This window comes from Heptranchias perlo, chromosome 4 (genome assembly GCF_035084215.1).
Source record: "Heptranchias perlo isolate sHepPer1 chromosome 4, sHepPer1.hap1, whole genome shotgun sequence".
Taxonomy (NCBI): Eukaryota; Metazoa; Chordata; class Chondrichthyes; order Hexanchiformes; family Hexanchidae; genus Heptranchias; species Heptranchias perlo.
The window spans coordinates 121,512,543-121,531,479 of NC_090328.1; the positions used below are offsets into that span (position 1 = coordinate 121,512,543).

The 18,937-nt window shown below is 44.1% G+C and overlaps 1 protein-coding gene across 5 annotated transcripts in view; it reads left to right on the forward strand.

The window, feature by feature from the left end:
• Window positions 1-12,640, forward strand: part of plppr1 (phospholipid phosphatase related 1) — a 114,618-nt gene extending 101,978 nt beyond the window's left edge. For 3 of the 5 annotated variants that reach the window (XM_067982276.1, XM_067982277.1, XM_067982275.1), the window contains 3 exons: window positions 3,257-3,433; window positions 4,231-4,362; window positions 6,742-6,884. In XM_067982276.1, the coding sequence (XP_067838377.1) occupies window positions 3,257-3,433; window positions 4,231-4,362; window positions 6,742-6,804 (372 nt within the window). In that variant the 3' untranslated portion in view covers window positions 6,805-6,884. Of the gene's footprint in view, window positions 1-3,256; window positions 3,434-4,230; window positions 4,363-6,741; window positions 6,885-12,315 lie in introns of those variants that run through there. The other 2 variants (XM_067982279.1, XM_067982278.1) reach the window with 1 other exon arrangement.
• Window positions 12,641-18,937: the final 6,297 nt, after the last annotated feature.

The window sequence follows — 18,937 nt, forward strand, 5'->3', positions numbered from 1 at the left end:
CCTTGCAGGATTCGTATGACTTTTTATACAGTGTTTCTCTTCACTAATTGCAACTAAAGGCCTATTCAAGATTGCTGGGCAGGATTGTAACTTCCCACTATTTAGCAACATACATACTTGTTAATATGGGGCAAATTTCTGAAGCTCTCAGCCAAGTGCGCAGCAGCATTAACACCATTTTTTAAATTCCACTCTCCTGTGCTCTCATGGACGAGATCGGATGAGTGGTATCAATAAAAAAAGAAATCATAAACAAAGGTTCTCGTCCATCAAAATACGTGCAAAGTTAAGGTGTTAACTGAGGAAATGTTACCTTTTAGTGGTTTTGAATTAAGATAATTTTCAGTCCATAACTTTCCAAGAGTAAAGCTTGGGCTGGATGCCATTGCCATTAATCTCCTTTAAAACTACTTCATTGACTCCCTGTGCTTCAAGAGGCCACCAAACAAATCTTGAGTGGTTTATCCAGAGTTTGCTGGAGTGGAGCATCTCGCGGCGTGCCCTGTTTGTTAGATTTTTTTTCCCTCACCCTTCAGCTGGAAAATTTTTTGTGACATTCACTTTAAAAAGTTTTGGCTGGAAATATTCTCTTTCACCTAGTGTGACCAAAAACTGAATGAAAAGCTATTGTAGACTGTGAACGCATTGCAGTATCATCTCCTGCTGATATTATACAGCAAATAAGGAGATCATTCGGCCTATTGTGCCTGTGCTGGTTCTTTGAAAGAGCTACCCAATTAGTCCCACTCCTCTGCTCTTTCCCCGAAGCCCTGCATAGAAAAATAAATGTCACAAGCTGTTCCAGTACAGCTACAACACTGGCATCTACCCGACAATGTGGAAAATTGCCCAGGTATGTCCTGTCCACAAAAAGCAGGACAAATCCAATTCAGCCAATTACCGCCCCATCAGTCTACCCTCAATCATCAGCAAAGTGATGGAAGGTGTCGTCGACAGTGCTATCAAGCGGCACTTACTCACCAATAACCTGCTCACCGATGCTCAGTTTGGGTTCCACCAGGACCACTCGGCTCCAGACCTCATTACAGCCTTGGTCCAAACATGGATAAAAGAGCTGAATTCCAGAGGTGAGGTGAGAGTGACTGCCCTTGACATCAAGGCAGCATTTGACCGAGTGTGGCACCAAGGAGCCCTAGTAAAATTGAAGTCAATGGGAATCATGGGGAAAACTCTCCAGTGGCTGGAGTCATACCTAGCACAAAGGAAGATGGTAGTGGTTGTTGGAGGCCAATCATCTCAGCCCCAGGACATTGCTGCAGGAGTTCCTCAGGGCAGTGGCCTAGGCCCAACTATCTTCAGCTGCTTCATCAATGACCTTCCCTCCATCATAAGGACAGAAATGGGGATGTTCGCTGATGATTGCACAGTGTTCAGTTCCATTCGCAACCCCTCAAATAATAAAGCAGTCCGAGCCTGCACGCAGCAAGACCTGGACAACATCCAGGCTTGGGCTGATAAGTGGCAAGTAACATTCACGCCAGACAAGTGCCAGGCAATGACCATCTCCAACAAGAGAGAGTCTAACCACCTCCCCTTGACATTCAACGGCATTACCATTACCATCAACATCCTGGGGGTCACCATTGACCAGAAACTTAACTGGACCAGCCATATAAATACTGTGGCTACAAGAGCAGGTCAGAGGCTGGGTATTCTGCGGTGAGTGACTCACCTTCTGACTCCCCAAAGCCTTTCCACCATCTACAAGGCACAAGTCAGGAGTGTGATGGAATACTCTCCACTTGCCTGGATGAGTGCAGCTCCAACAACACTCAAGATGCTCAACACCATCCAGGACAAAATAGCCCGCTTGATTGGCACCCCATCCACCACCCTAAACATTCACTCCCTTCACCACCGGCGCACTGTGGCTACAGTGTGTACCATCCACAGGATGCACTGCAGCAACTCGCCAAGGCTTCTTCGACAGCACCTCCCAAACCCGCGACCTCTACCACCTAGAAGGACAACGGCAGCAGGCACATGGGAACAACACCACCTGCACATTCCCCTCCAAGTCACACACCATCCCGACTTGGAAATATATCGCCATTCCTTCATCGTCGCTGGGTCAAAATCCTGGAACTCCATTCCTACCAGCACTGTGGGAGAACCTTCACCACACGGACTGCAGCGGTTCAAGAAGGCGGCTCACCACCACCTTCTCAAGGGCAATTAGGGATGGGCAATAAATGCCGGCCTCGCCAGCGACGCCCACATCCCATGAACGAATAAAACAAACATGGAACGTACAGCATCGAAACAGGCCATTCGGCTCAACTGATCTATGCCGGTATTTATGCTCCACATGAGCCTCCTCCCACCCTCCTTCATCTCACCCTATCAACAGATCCTTCTATTCCTTTCTCCCTCATGTGTTTATCCAGCTTCTCCTTAAATGTATCCATGTTATTTGCCTCAACTACTCCTTGTGGTAGCACGTTCCACATTCTTACCACTCTTTGGGTAAAGAAGTTTCTCCTGAATTCCCTATTGCATTTGTTAGTGACTACCTTATATTCATGGCCCCTAGTTTTGGTGTGCTCCACAAGTGGGAACATCTTCTCTACGTCTATCCTAGTGAACCCCTTCATAATTTAAAAAACCTCTATTGGGTCCCCCCTCAGCCTTCTCTTTTCCAGAGAAAAGAGCCCCAGCCTGTTTCCTGATAAATATATCCTCTCAGTTCTGTTATCATCCTTGTGAATCTTTATTGCACTTTCTCCAGTGCCTCTATATCCTTCTTATAATATGGAGACTAGAACTGTGCACAGTACTCCCAAGTGTGATCTAACCAAGGTTCTATACAAGTTTAACATAACTTCTCTACTTTTTAACTCTATTCATCTGGAAATGACCCCCAGTGCTTGATTTGCTTTTTCTATGGCCTTATTAACCTGCATCGCTATTTTTAATGACTATTTTGTGTTATTTTAAAAACAGATATAAATGTTATGCAAAAACCAGAAACAAAATTGAATGGAGTAATATAGTGAAGGAAATGTGTTTTGCTTTTGAATATCTTGGTTAATTTTTAAGTCCTGGTAACTTTTACCATGAAGAAAAATAAATGAAGGATTATTTAAGTTCACTTGAAGCATCGCACAATTCAGCGTAACATCATCGATATTCATTCGGGTCCTTGTTGCTTGCACACTGACCTGTGTGGTTTTTTTAACATATAGAAGTGTATCCCCCGCCATTGATCTGTGTGTGTGATCTTGTTCTATTCCAGATGTACATCACTAGCACGATAAAAACCAAAAGCAGCAGGTTGGCCAAACCAGTGTTGTGCTTGGGAGCTCTCTGTGCTGCTTTTTTAACCGGACTGAACCGTGTCTCTGAATATCGCAATCACTGCTCCGATGTGATTGCGGGTTTCGTACTTGGCAGCACAGTAGCTTTGTTTTTGGTAAGTCCATCATATCTTTAAAATGAAAGCGTATAGACAAATTAAAGATGCCATTGCAGGGTGACTAGATCTAAGAAAAGTTCGAATTTATATTAAGTTACAAATCTTTATTAAACAGAAACAAATTCCCCTTCAACAACAACTTGTGTTAATGCAGCACCTTTACTGTAGAAAATCGGCCCAAGGCATTTCGCACCAGATTCAATGTTTGTTTTCTCCCACCCTTGAATGTTCTCCCCTCCTCTGCTGAAGCTGGTGACTGCGACTGGGCCTTTCTCAAGTGACTACTCCTCGTGTGTCGGCCTGAACAACATGCAGAAACTGGCTGTTTGACTGTGGAGGGCATCACGGCCAATTCTTCCCCAATGTCCACAAATGCACTTTCCAGCAGGGATGGAGTTATGTATCAGGAGCCCTCTGTTCTGTGGATTGTGCTGCCACTAACTCTATGATGCTCTGCCTTGTAGAGAAACCCTCATTGATAGTGCAGTTTTAGCCAGAAGTTCTAGATGGCTGAGTTACTGGCTTTTAACTTAGTAGCGCAATGGATGACTTTGGACTCTGCTACCATTCTTGCCATCAGCTGTACAACTTTAGAGAGGTTATGAATTGCCTTCCTATGGTTCTGATACTCTGCAAGCATTTGCCTAAGCCCCTGCTCAGGCACATCGTACAGATTTGGGAGATTCCCAAGGGTCATTTCACTTTTAAAGAAAAATAGCTAATTTTCCTCTCTGCCTCCACGCCGTTAAATCTTTATTAAATTATTACTAACATACATCTCCATTTTTTGCTAGGGAATATGTGTCGTTCACAACTTCAAAGGAACGCAGGCCGCATCTGTTAAACAAAAGCCTGAGGATCCACACGGAGTGCCATTAATGACATTCCCTCGGGTGGAAAGCCCACTTGAAACCTTGAGTGCACAGGTACGCCACATAGATTCCCCCTCTTGCTTTGGCTTACGGTCCTACCTTCACACAGTGAATATAAAATTAGTTTCAGCTATCTTAAGTACCAAGGTTCGCCCTTTCTACCACACAATTCAAACTCCGTGTTAGCCAACTAGGGGAGGCTTGAAACAGAAGCCTCGGGCCTCTCTGGTTTGCGATGATCAAACTAGACTGAAGTAGTACGACCCACAGACGATCCAACGGAAAACTCTTGTCAAACTTCTCAAGGAATTACTGTTTCCCTTCACTGTACTGTGCCCTGGAAAGAGATAAGACTAACTGTGTAGTAACCAGAATCTAGCCTCTCCGATAAGACGTCGGCTGACTAATGCCCAGTGTAAGAGCCACGTTTTTGGTTGGCACAGCCACACCGAATCACCAGTCGGGCACAATGAAGCCAGTATCCCCATAGCTCCAGAATTTATCTTATTTTGGCTACAGTATATTTTCGGTGCTTCTTTTTCAGTTATTACCAAATCGTTCCTGATAAACTCCTCAGTGGTAACTTTTTTTGATTGAGAGGTTTATTGTTTATTCACCCGATAAAGGACAAATCTGCTGACTCACATGATTTCCTGGCACATCACAATTTCTGTGAGTCCCGTGAGGCTTTTGTTTCCGTGCATCTCTCTTGGCTGCACATGGGCAGCATTCAGAGAAGTCTTTTCTGTCCTCTTCCAGCAAATTGCCAAAAGATAGAAAGATATCATAAAACCAACATAAAATAAATCTAGAAGTATTTTGAATCTCTATTAAAGACTAGGAGGCAATTTTAACCCCCAAGGACGGGTGGGTTGGGGGGCGGGTGAGAAGGTAAAAATTGTAAAAGAAAAAGTAAAACCTGACCCCAACAGAGGCGGGCCACCAACCCGCTCCCAGGTGGCGAGTCAATCAGTAAAATCTTCTACGGAGGCTGCAGGCCTCCATTTTAACAGCATTTTTATTTTTAACTCCTGGGGGCCTGGATTCCCGGGCCTTCTGATTCTCACCACGTAAAAGATGGCAAGAAGGCCCGGACCAACGGGGAAGTGCCTTTATTGCACTGCTTGTGGGCCAGGAGGAGCAGGAATATTTCCTTCGGGCCCAACAAGCCTACCTGCTGTAATCCAACATACACAATCGGCCGCCCCCTCCCCTCACGAGCTCCAACCCCCCCAATGTCCGACCCCGCCGACTGAGCCCCTGATGAACGATCCCCCCCAATGACCGCCTGTTAAGCTGGCTGTCAGGCGGGAAACCTACAGAAAAAAATTGAAAGACGCCCTTTTGTCAAAATTGTAAGGACATGTGGGAAATCCATACTTCCTGGTTTCCCGCCCGGAAACTCCCCCTCCTCCACTCTCTTCCCGGCTCGATGTTAAAACTTACTCCTAAGAAACTAAGCAATACCTCTTTCAAAGGGGAACTGGATATATACTTGAAAAGGAAAGATTTGCAGGGCGATGGGGAAAGAGTGGGGCACTGGGACTAATTGGATAGCTCTTTCAAAGAGCCAGCACAGGCACGATGGGCCGAACTGCCTCCTTCTGTTCTGTATGATTCTATAAAAAAAATTTGCAGAAATTCAACTGGATTTAATTTTTAAAATAAAAAATACAAAAGTTCCGAGGAAGTTTCTTTTTTAACTGAAGCCTGAAAACAAAAAATAGTTAAGCATATCAAAGTGATTTTATAAAGTTAAAGTATTGTTTTTTCCATGTTGCTATTTGATGCTTTATTTTTATTTGTACCATATTTAATTTTAAACATTTTGTGGTTTTGCTTTTGCTATATCATTGCTTTTGAGAATTTTTTTCCTCATTAAAGCATAAAAGCATTTGTGTTTTTCAATTATTACCACTGACACATACAGTCCTAAACCCCTCTCCTCTTCTGTTGGTGATTGCATCCCAGTTCTCCACAGTGACAGTGGAAGTAACAAGTCTTAGTGTAACTGGCCAATTCTTAGTACAAAGCCGACTGATCCTCGAGGTCCTCCAACTCTCCTATATTTGGCAGGAGTCTCCAGGGCGAGATCACGGTCCCTTCAGGATCACAGTCACTATTTCCTGGCATTTGTCTGGCTGTAGGGTAAAGGTCAATCACTGTCACAATGAATGCTGGGATAGGCCTGGATCCATCACTCCTCTTGCTTTCTCTTACCGTTTGGTGAGAAAAAGCACAAGGGAAACGTTCAAACCCTGCGCCCATGTGGGTTTCAAAGAAAGAGAAGAGAATGAGAGGAAAAGAGACAGGGTAAAGAGGTTAGGAAACGTGAGAAAAAAAGTAATACATTAATGCTCTTTGGCTGCCCCTGCGGCCCATGTGACCAACATAGTTTACCAGTTTTAATCATGTTTATGTCTTTGGCCTGAGGTGATGCTTCAGATAAACAACTTGCAGCTGAAAATCTTAAAGCTAGGACTCATCCAATATTGACAGCTCTCTTGAAAGCTAAGCAAACATGCCAGTGGATCATTAGTCACAAGGTAATCCCAATCCTTGAACATTACCACTAAATACAACTATCCTCCATTTCAAGTCCAATTTGTTAATGAACTATTGTGGTGCAAATGCTCCATCCCTGAGCCATCAGGCCATCGCTATCAATATATTAAAAATGATCAAAGACCAGGAAAGTACTCACTGTTAAACAATCTGTCGATAGCATTCAGTGTGGGGTTTCAACAGTCAAAATATCTATGCTCTACTAACAAGACCTTTTGGCTGTATTATTTGTCTTACAAATGGGGCACTTCTTGATTTTTATTTGGCCTCTGTTCGTGCTTTGTCAACCCAGATATTTGCCTTTCATCACACTGAGGACTTGATCGAATAAATCCATTGATACACGTCAATAATTAGCAAAGATAGTAATTACTCAAATTCTCAACTAAAATTAGAAAATGCTCAAAATGCACAGCAGGTCGATCAGCATCTGAAAGAGAAAGCTGAGTCTTTTGAGTGTGACCCTTCATCTGTAACCTTTAATGCTATCCCCATCTTAACACTTTAACTTGAAATGCTTTCTGAATTATTGTCGATTCCAATCAGGAGCACTGGTGACAATCCCAGTGGATTTATTGTGACTAACTCCTTGCTTCCCTTCTCTTTGAACAATTGTTGCCTGCAGTACTTTGGACTCTATTCACTAAGCTTTAGTGGACTTGCACAGTTTCAGCAAAGCTTTATGAAAGCACTTTCGGAATGATTGTGTTTGCAGGGTACTCACAAGTATGCAGGATTTGTGATGTCAGCATATTGCTGCTGCCAGTTTGTTGAAGTGTTGATGATTTTTCAGTGTGGGTGCGAATCGGCTATTGTTTACCGAGTCCACACATTAATCTTCCAAATGGAAGTGTAAAGAAACAAAAGCCTTTTTGCCCAAATGAAATTGGAAGAATGTGCAGAACTGTTGTAGATCTACAAAAATTAAATTAGAGCATCTCATATCTCCTGCAATTTGATTCACGAGCAGTACAAGTACCACACTGCATTGCTATTGATTACATTGATCTCACAACCTGGATCTTCTTTCCTTAATGCCTGCATGACAGCAAGGTGGGAGACGTCGTCAAACCCCCCGAGAAAGGGTGTTTCGTCCCAGGGTCATTTTCCAGGATCAGCCAGACACCCAACTCACCAGGAGGTATATGCTTAATAATCACGCAGGGATGGAGCCCCATTGCTCAGCTCCAGGGGGTTCATGAGTCCAGTGTCGTAAGAGGTTATTCTCTGCCTGCCCCCTCTGCTGCTCCTGGGTAGACACATTCTCCACGTGATTCTGGCACCATGTAACTTTTTTTTTTACATTTTCCAGCTTCATTTACTCCGCTTTTGGTCATGTCCCCTTGGTTGGTGTTCACGTTGAGCCACATTGCTTGGTTCTCTATGTGGAACTTTGCTCAGAACTACTTGCTTGGTCTTATAGCAGTGGTGCTGGAACAACCTGAGGTGGGCACGGTCAAAGAGCTGGCCATTCAGAAACTTGCATTTCCTTGTTTTAGAATTGTCTCGTTTTGTTAAATGTTGTCATATTCATTTGTGCTGTGTTACTATTATCTAGGGTTTTTTTCAAACAGAATGATACTGGGGCTAAAAGGGTTAAATTATGAAGACAGGTTGCACAGACTAGGCTTGTATTCGCACGAGTATAGAAGATTCAGGGATGATCTAATCGAGGTGTTTAAGATGATTAAAGGATTTGATAGAGTAGTTAGAGAGAAACGATTTCCTCTGGTGGGGGGAATCCAGAACAAGGGGGCGTAACCTTAAAATTAGAACTAGGCCATCCAGGGGTGATGTCAGGAAGCACTTCTTCACACAAAGGGTAGTGGAAATAGGTTTTTGTTAGGCAAGAGTATTAAGGGTTATGGAACCAAAGTGGGTCGATGGGAGTTAAGATATAGATCAGCCATGATGTAATTGAATGGCGGAACAGGCTCGAGGGGCTGAATGGCCTACTCCTGTTCCTATGTTATGTTTGCATCGTGCCAGGAGGGCCCTGTGGGTTAAATCAGTTTACACTTAAAACTAAGGGTGTGGATGTGAATGCTGACCTTCTTACTCCCACACTCAGTGGTGGCAACAAAGTTGAAGAGTTCGGCAATGCAAGTGCACGGCATGGTTTGAAAGCCCAGCACCTCCATGTTGCCACCCTGTCCATTAATGTTCTGGTTCAGCACAAGTTTAGCGAATAGTGTCTTTGAGGAAACCGTTGCTACATGGCAAATTTCCTCACCAACGATTTGCAGCAATGTTGGTGAATTTAGAGGTCTCTGTGGGCACCATGGTTTGTTGACCATTTTTTATTATTGGGCATTGGTGAAGGATAGAGGGGGAAGGTTTCCTCTGTGTGCTTTGTGTAATGGAATTGTACACCTGTTTTTAAATAAAGAGGTTTACGATTTTGTTACACAGAAGAAATCTTCCTCCCACACTGGTGCTGGATTAGTGCAGTGCAAAAAAAAACATAGTTAAACCTGGGTAAAGTCCACACAAGATTAGGAACTCCTGCAATCTGCCCAAGGCACGTGATATGTTGTTAGGTCAAAAGCAAAAAAAATTTGGATGCTGGAAATCTGAAATAAAAACAGAAAATGCTAGAGAAGCTCAGCAAGTCAGGCAGCATCTGTGGAGAAAGAAACAGAGTTAACGTTTCAGGTCGAAGAGCTTTCGTCAGTTCTGATATGTTCTTTGGATTAGATGCAGTGAGGTGGGAGGAGGCCCTTGTGGAGCATAAACATTGGCGTAGACCAGTCGGGCCGAATGGCCTGTTTCTGTGCTGTACATTCTATGTAATTCTATGTAAGGCATCAAAACTCTTTTTTTTGTTTAGTGATGTTGTAATTACTACATCCTTTTGGAATTAAAAAGAACCCAACATTTTTAGAAAACACAGTTAAGTGAGGGCATGACTGGGCGAACCACCTTCGGTTCACCCATGGTTCCTGAATTTAAATCCAACCCAAACTGATAGGGTGAAAGTGTCATCTTTCTGCAGGTTGTCAGAGGTCTAAGTGAGATATTCCTGGGTAATCTCAATCCAGGTCCCAATGGCTACAGGTCTATAGCACAAAACTCCTGGCAAATTGGTGCAGTGGGAGGAGCTTTCCCTGAGTAAAGAATTAAGGCACATTGTTGGACAGAGGAGAGGGAGCTTCACTCTGCATCTCGCCATGTTATACCTTACCAGGAAGCGCTTGATATTGACACTGGGTACCTGAAATGGAAACAAGAATATTCCACCCCCCCCTCACCTTGATAAGCTCAAATATAAACTAAAGATTATAATCTGAGGAAGAAAGCACGGAGAAAAACATTAAAACGGGTAAGTGATTAATGACCTTTTTTTTGGCGTTAGTTACCTTTTTAACTTTCGTATGTTTGAGGCAGGAACTTTTTTCTGTTTCAGGTGATTAGGTCGCAGAGGTGATTCGCATGGGTAGTTTGATCTCCCAATGAAAACAGAGGGAGCGTGAGTGTGCATGCGAATGCCATCTTGCCCAGGGCAAGATGCATTTTCCCTGCCCTCCTGTACTTTATGTCAGTCCTTGGGAGCATGTGACAGGGTGGGTTAGTCATTGAAAATCCATGGCAAATTCTCATGGAAAAAACATCCCTTCCTGAACTGTGGCAGTGTAGTACTCGAATAGTTTTTTGTCCTCCTGCTTGTAACCACCCCCACCCCCTCCCAGTATATGATACCCTGGTTAGCAATCAACAAGAAAAAAAATGGAAGTTTATATATGTCCATTAAAACGCCACTTAATATTACAAAACCATGAGGCTCTGATGAACCTAAGTTTGGTTGAGTTTCAGTCTTGTGATATATATATCGAATGTCACCAGGTCCTGCTCAGTTGTAGTACGTCTCCATTTATTTCTTGTTCTATGTCTGATGATATGGTGAGGGGTGATCTTTAAGAATTGGTTAGCTTTTAAAACAATCTCTCACCCCCCCCCCACCCTCACCAAGTTTTATGATATGGGGGTGGTCTTCAGAGTGTGCGCTGGCAGCAGGGGCCTTGCCCGCCACCAGCACACGTTGGAAAATCGGAGGCGCAATGCCCACAAATTTCCAATATATTTTGGCAGAAGGCGAGGTTCCTGCCACCAGTATGTACTCAGCAAGTCACCCCCATTCTGCATCACTGACAACCCCATATTAGTTTTCAATTTGAGACACGTTTCTCCTCATTAGTGAATTCTTTTCAAACCACGAGGGTGAAATTGGTCTCGATTTTCTTTTCTACTGAAGTCAAAGGAGAAAGAAAAATGGGGCGGGGTGTAAAACCGGCCGCTGATTCGCTGTCGCCCATTTTGCACTACCGCCGATTACCAATTTCACCCACCCCCCCCCATGAACGCTAAATCCCCATTACAAAAGTTTTGGCTTCCTATGAAGGAATTTATCTTCCCTTCCCTCCCTTCGTTCTCCGCTCCACCTCTTGTAACTGAGCGAGAGGTGCAGGTTGATTGAACCTAGACTCTACCACTGTCACTGCTGACTGCACTGCAGCAGGCGTTCAAGAGTGGCTCTGTGTAACGCTCCAATGATTTCTTTCTGCTTCTCCTTCTCACCTTGTACACTGGTTGCCCCTCACCAGTTACTAAGGATGAGATCTGAAATTTAGCAGAGTCCAGGATAGACTCCACAGTACTAAACATTAGTACTCAAACATCCTCCACCTTGGGCCACATGGATTGTTAATTTCTCTGAGGAGAAAGTACTTTTAAATTTGTTTTTAAATCCATCTTTGGTTGAAAACCCTAGTGGCCATATGGATGAAAACTCAAGTATCTAATTAACCATCACGTTCTATACATTAGTATAGTGTCTAGCTAAATTGATTACATTTCCCAAGATGTTTACAGTCTCACTCAAGACTCTTTTCATCCCATAATTTGCAGATCTGGAGTGGGTGGTGCTGGACTGCTGATATTACACATTCCCACTTAACGACTGTACTGCGAAATACTTTGATTTCACAGAGTTTCTGTTTCATAGAAATTAAAAATAACCATCCCGTTAGAAGGCGGCCCAGTTTTTGAACGTTACCTCAGCCTGTTCTAACACTTGAAATGTCTGTCGTACTGTATTCTGTAGATTCCCCCTTTTTTACCCACAACTCTCTCCCCCTTCAACAGGATGTCTGGTGCAGTCTGCGTCTGTCAAGTGCTAGCGACTTTCCTTTACATGTGCACACTGCAAATTTTACGTCCATGGTTGTGATGCCCCAGCCGGTGTTGTGTACCGTGATTGTGTGGTTTGCATAGCGATTCTACTTGGCTCAGTCATTATGGAATTAATTTGGACCTTTCTACCTGTAACTGTAAACCCCACAGGAGAAGTGTATTTGCAGTATGCATAGTTTCTGACCCAAATCAAATTCCGCTGTTCCATCAGTTGTAACGTTTATAAAATGCTTTTCTTTTGTCCTCTTACAGAACCACTCTGCTTCAATGACAGAAGTAACTTGAAGAGAAAACCTTTTTCTTCTAAAAATAAAAAAAAACACAAATTGGTACTTTTTTATAAGTGTTAAACTGTGGAAAGTGCAACACAAGAACATGTCTAGTTAGTATCAGATGTTTTGTACATTTTGTATGACAAAGTGTTGTAGCTTACCTTGACTTTTTTGCCTGTTTCAGTATCTTCCTCTTTCAGAATTAAAGCATTCCATGTAAACGTTTCTGATTTCTTATGTAAATTCAGGTGGTGTTATGTGGTATTTGTACAATAAAGTTCGTGGTCTGGTTTATACACACACTACCATTGGAGTGATTTGCCTATTTCATTAATGAGAGAACCCTCTTGCTCTCAGTTCCAGCCTGGAAATTCCGCAGAGGCTCTTCTAGTCTCCCATCGTAACTCTCAGGGAAATGGTGTCAACGGCTGTTTCTCATGCCATTTCTCCGTGAGTTCCGCCAGTCTCCCACTATAAATCCAATGGAAGACCAGGAAAACCCTCAAGGTATTTCAGGATCCCTCCCTGTGCTTCGGGACTGGGTAGCAGATTGGACCATCACACTATCCTTTCCCTCTGGGATCTGCATTCAAATCCACCTTGGACTGGTGAAATGAAAGCCTTCTCTCATTACTGGTTGTCCAGGTCCTACGTGGACACAGATTCACAGCATTAAACCCCTCACAATTCAGCACAAATTGGGAACGTCACTCAGAGAGGTTAACAGGGTGAGTGGTGTAGGGAATGGAAGATCTACACCAGTGAAGCAAAGTGTTCTGCTAACCATTTAGCTGGCTATCCTTTACCTCAACTGGCAGTACTTGATGCATCAAAGTGGAATAGTGTTCTATTCCACCAATATTAACATCCCTCACCTTGGTGAACCTTGAGAAGCCGTCTAATCGATTGTGTTTACAATAGCAAGTTGTTGCACTTAGTTTCTTTGTAAAATTGATGTAATATCTCATCACCTTAGCTGGAACAATCCTCATTTTTAATAATTCTAGTGGAATTCCACAACATTTTGCACTTTTTAACATCTTTCCTGTTCCCAGTAAGGATGTAATATAGGAACAAAGAGAGCAATTTTTATTGTGTGCGATAGTGGAAAACGGGTGATAGCGAGTCGACAGCCCGTTTTACATCTCTCCTAATTTTTGTTTCCATTGACTTCAATTGGGAGAGATGTAAAACGGGCTGCCAACTCGTTATCACCCGTTTTATACTATCGCACAAAGTCAAAATTACCCTCAAACAGTATGGTTCAGGGATAGTAGTCGCCAAGGTAGCTTGGTATGGAATTAGTGAGCACTAAAATAGTCAAATATAAAATATTCATATTCATGTAAATTGAGTGAGATAAAAAGCAAAATCATGAAATATTAAATATTAATTACATATTAATTATTAAATATTAAGTAAATGTTTAATTGCCAGAAATTCTAGATCCCACAATGCAAATAAATGGCTTGATTGCTGTTAGGAAGCAAAGATTAGCCAAGGTTACGAAACCCTAAGTGGCAGTAGAATTATTGCACTTCATGAGCAATTGTTAACTATACTAACTAAGAGGTTAACAGAATATTTCCATCGCTAGAGGCTCCAGCTTCTTGATTTATAAATGACCAGCCAAGGAATTAAACTTTTCTTTACACATCGGAGGTAATTTTAACTTTGGGCGAAAGTGTAAAATGGGCGATATTGAATTGGCCCCCATTATACATTCCACTCGATTTTCCCTCCCCGTGGGCATGACTTTAGCCTGGAAAAACTGGTGGGTTGGGGGCAGGGGCCAGTAACAATTGAAAAAAATCTAAAACATGCCCATTTCTGGTTTTCATGGGGGCGGGATGAGGGACGGGCAACCAATCTGCTCTTACGAGTCGGGTTGGGCACTAAAAGCTTTTAAGGTGGCTGCAGGCCCCCATTTTCAAAGCTTTTTTAATTTTAGCCCCTGGGGGGCGGAATTCCCGAGCTTCTACATCACAGGATGTGAGAGGAGACGAGAAGGTCCTAAACTGCGGGTAAGTGCCTTTATAGCACAGTTTGTGGGCCCGGAGGATCAGGAGTGCTTCCCCCAGGCCCAACAAGCCTACATGCAGCAACCACCCCCCCCCCCCCCACGATCTCCAAGTCCCTCTCCCATGATCTCCAACACCCCCGCACACGATCTCCAAACACCCCCCCACGATCTCTGACCCCCCACGAACTCTGACCCTGCGATGACCCCCGACCCCAATCCCCCCCAATGACTGACCCCCCCCCCCCCCCCGATGACTAACCAAAATAATTTCCCATGACTTTAATGGAAAGGAAATTCGGACTTGGGCGGAGTGTGTAATGGGCGGCCAATCCGATATTGTCCATTTTACACTATCGGCCAAAGTTAAAATGACTCCCATTAGGTCTATTATCAGCAAACCAATTCCTATTGACAATTAGTGAAGAAGAGTTGACCCTCATTAGTCCAGACGGCAGCATCTTGCCTTCCTCTACACAAATCCCTCATCTCTCTCTCCATCCACCTCATTCATATCAAGTAAAGATGGAGATGAATGGAGAAGTTAATCACAGGCAAGTAATCTTCACCATGCTACTTTACTCAGCTACAGTAATATTTTATTTAGAAGTGTAAAAAATCAATTGCTTTTAGTGAGTTGCTAATGACCTTTCGCAATATTGACGATGACTTGGAGTCATTGCGACAGACCATTCCTCATGCTGCGTTCATTCAGATTTCCTCCTTGCATTTCTTCTATGCCTCAGAAATCTTGGCCTTGTTATTAAACCCCCCTCTCCCCCGACACACCCAACGACGGACAGGAGATGGGGTTAAAAATGAAAAAAATGGGGAACGCGACCAGAACCCACTAGGTACTCACCTGTTGCCGTTTTTACACCGACTGGTATTGTGTCGTGCGAGTGACCCACCGTGGAGAGGTAGGTCACTTCATTATCATGAAGTGTTAAGGTGATTGGCAAAAGAACCAAAGACGACATGAGGAAAAACTTTGACGCAGCGAGTGGTTAGGATCTGGAATGCACTGCCCGAGGGGGTGGTGGAGGCAGATTCAATCATGGCCTTCAAAAAGGAACTGGATAAGTACCTGAAAGGAAAAAAATTGCAGGGCTACGGGGATAGGGCGGGGGAGTGGGACTATCTGGATTGCTCTTGCATAGAGCTGACACGGACTCGATGGGCCGAATGGCCTCCTTCCGTGCTGTAATCTATGATTCTAACATTTAAATTTAACTGCTGCCGCGTGGGTTTCCCAGGGGTCGGAAAACCCGACAGCGAAAGGGAGGCGGGAGTTGCCAGCTCCACAAGGTGTGATCCCCCCTCCCCACCCACCCCGGTCTCCAGCCTTCTTCCCCCCACCCCCACGATTGTCGGAGAGCATTCCCTAGGGTTCCCAGCTGCGGCTTCCTGCCTCTGGTTTTCCCGTCCAGCAGCCAGGCAGCCTGGCGGGCGAGAATCGGTAGAAAAAAAATGATAATGAGGTCCTGCTGTTCGGTTCGGCAGGACCTCCGCGTCCCTGGCCTCGCCGGGTTCTTCAGCTGTTATCGGCCTCCCCCACAAGCTCTCCCACTCCCTCCCCGCCTCCCCATAAATATCGGGGCTCTTGTATCTCTAAAGGGTGCATTTCACAATAGTCCTGAACCTATTTTCAGACAATTAGACTGGGGTCTTCCCTTCCTGCACTATATAAGGACATGTCACTGTAATATTTAGTTTATGTTCTCCAATATCATCATCAGTCATTCAGGTCTTTTTACTCCTCGTTGTTCGCCCAATGTGTGGACCCAGCAAGAGAATTTGCATCTTGGTACCCTGTTGTATTGAAGGCTTCATTGCCAGCTCCCTTTAGATGACTCTATTTTGGTTGGGTTATTCATCTGGGTGATAGATGGGCCCAGGGCACCTTGATTACAGTTAAGTCTACCTTAGTGCTTACTTGGTTCCCCTGAAGAAAGCGCACTACTGTAGCCAGCATGGATGATACCACATCTAGAGAGTAGAGTCAAATATATATCACATCTCCTCAGAGATATCATTTTACAAACCATTACAGGAAGTTGGTCTTACTGTTTTAGAGATGGGACTTCCGCAGGGAGATTTGTTTTGCTTCATGCAAGGTTGCATGCTTCAGTACGTTCTGCTCCAGAACTCAGGAGCTTTGTGTTCAGGTAAGAAAAGGTTTTACACGCACTCCTTCTATTCCTATTGCTGCACAAAAGGACAAATAGAGTCAAGAAACACCTCATTGTTGCTTCCACATTAGAAGAAATCTTTGGGTATATTTTTTGTTCCAAATGGTCATTGCTGCTCGGGGCAGAATGGCAAGACCAGCCAAGTGGGCAGAGATCCATATCCCTCAATTCCTGTCTATTTTGTGCAGCACGCACATTTTTTTACCAGTCTTTTAAACTGGTCTAAAGCATTCTCACAAGAAATGTGAGAGCTTAATTTCCATGTTAATGTATTTAAGTAAGGTACAGTACAATTTGGAAGAGAATCATTCATCTGCAGTGGGCAAAAATGGAATCTCCATGCATGTTAGGGGAAAAGGCTTTGATGTCATTTCATTTTGATTTTTCTAACGTTTAGCACGGGTCTTATTCTTGCTTTTTTCTCTGAATTTTTTTTTGAAACGTGCCTTTTTTTCAAAACATATAGGAAATGTTTATTTTGAAACAAAAAGAGCGGAATGTCTGGAAAATCACTGGAAAGCTGATTGTAATTGAAGCATTTCAGTAGGAGAGGAAGAGAGGGCCCATATAAAGGGCCTGCTGCAATACAAACTTTGAAGGGAGTGAAAAATATCTTGTGCAAGCTGTAGAGTCCTGTCGCAGTTGCCAAGTGACATTAAAATTGGTGATGGGGTTTGGTTTTAAAGTGCCTCAAATACGGTATTTCATTTTACAAGATAAAAGAAGCTTGCCAGGGAGATTAGCAACAACAGAGCTGGGCTGGCTGCCATCGTGCCACCAATCAGATCTGCTGACGTTGGCAAATCCAACTGGCAATGACTGAGGACAATTGCCCCCACAGGATCTGGGTCAGCAGGGAGCTAGTTAAAAAGCTGTGCCATGTGCCTTGCTCTGGGCCACTGCGAGTACGGCCTCCAGCGACAGAAAGGGAACAAGTATAAGAATACTGCCTCCAAGGCGCACCTTGAAAGAGAGCTTGTATTACAAGATACTGTGTAGTTGATTTTAACTCCCAATGGGTTTCCAGTGGGTGATCGTTAACTTCCTGCCGTTATGACAGAATGAGGCCACAGTGATTTTAACTGCCAGGCCTCATTAACACCTGGAGGTGAAGGCAGGCTTGCAGCTATAACTGACCAGTGCTGTCACTGGCTGCGACAGTCCCATACTGCATTGTAACTGCAGGTACCCATGCAGCAGTGGCACAGCTCTGCGTCCGACTCTCCAATGACCTGAATCCTATGAAGACGGTTCTGCACCAGATAGGTGTGCTGGGGCCTGCAGACATGGTTGGTGGCAACTTGGTGGGTGCAGCTGATCAGGGTAAAAGAAAGAAAGACAGACTTGTATTTATTTAACGCTTTTCGTGACCTCAGGACATCCCAAAGTGCTCTACAGCCATTGAAGTACTTTTTTTTGAAGTGTAGTCACTGTTGTAATGTAGGAAAAGCAGCAGCCAATTTGTGCACAGCAAGGTCCCACAAACAGCAATGAGATAATGACTAGATAATTTTTTTTTTTAAGCGATGTTGGTTGAGGAATAAATATTGGCCCAGGACACCGGGGAGAACTCTCCTGCTCTTCTTCGAAATAGTACCATGGTGATCTTCTACGTCCACCTGAGAGGGCAGACGGGGTCTCGGTTTAATGTCTCATCCGAAAGATGGCACCTCCGACAGTGCAGCACTCCCTTAGTACTGCGCTTGATACGCCTCAATATTGATCATGCGGGCATGCCTCCTTTCATTCATAAAGTGATTGGGATGCTTCCAGGGTAACATCCGACATCATAGTTGGTCAGGTAGTCACGTAACTTAGTGGGTCTGCTGTGCCAACTTCCTTTGGGAATAGAATTCTCTGCATGCACTGTCTGCCAGATCAAGGTATGTTCACCTCAGTCTGCAAACAGGGGTGGGTGGGTACCAGTCGATGGGCACAGAGCACCTCTCATGCAACTTGACCTGCCTGGCATCCATCAGTCGGTCCTCTTTTTTGAGAACAATTGGCATGAAGGGTCATGGAAAACCAACAGAAAAAAAATCAAAAATGATTCAGAAATGACTTAGAAACAGTTACCTTTATATTACTGTGCCTTTTGATTGAACTTCTATCTGACCTCTCAGTCCCTAGCAACCCTGGACGCCTAGTTTCTTCAGTGCTGTTTACACTGGAGGTCTCTGGATGCCCGAACATCAAGAAACTGTATACAAGATATGCCCGTCCCCATTTCCACATTGATGGGACGGCTCCGCCTGGCTTGGATGGGAACTTTGGCCCAAGCCCTGGAAGTGGGTGAAGATCAGTCAAGGTGTAACGGAGGCTGAAATCAGCCCCGGTATGACTCCTGTTCCACAAAAAAATAGCAGACTGATCATTTCGGCTGGAGTCTG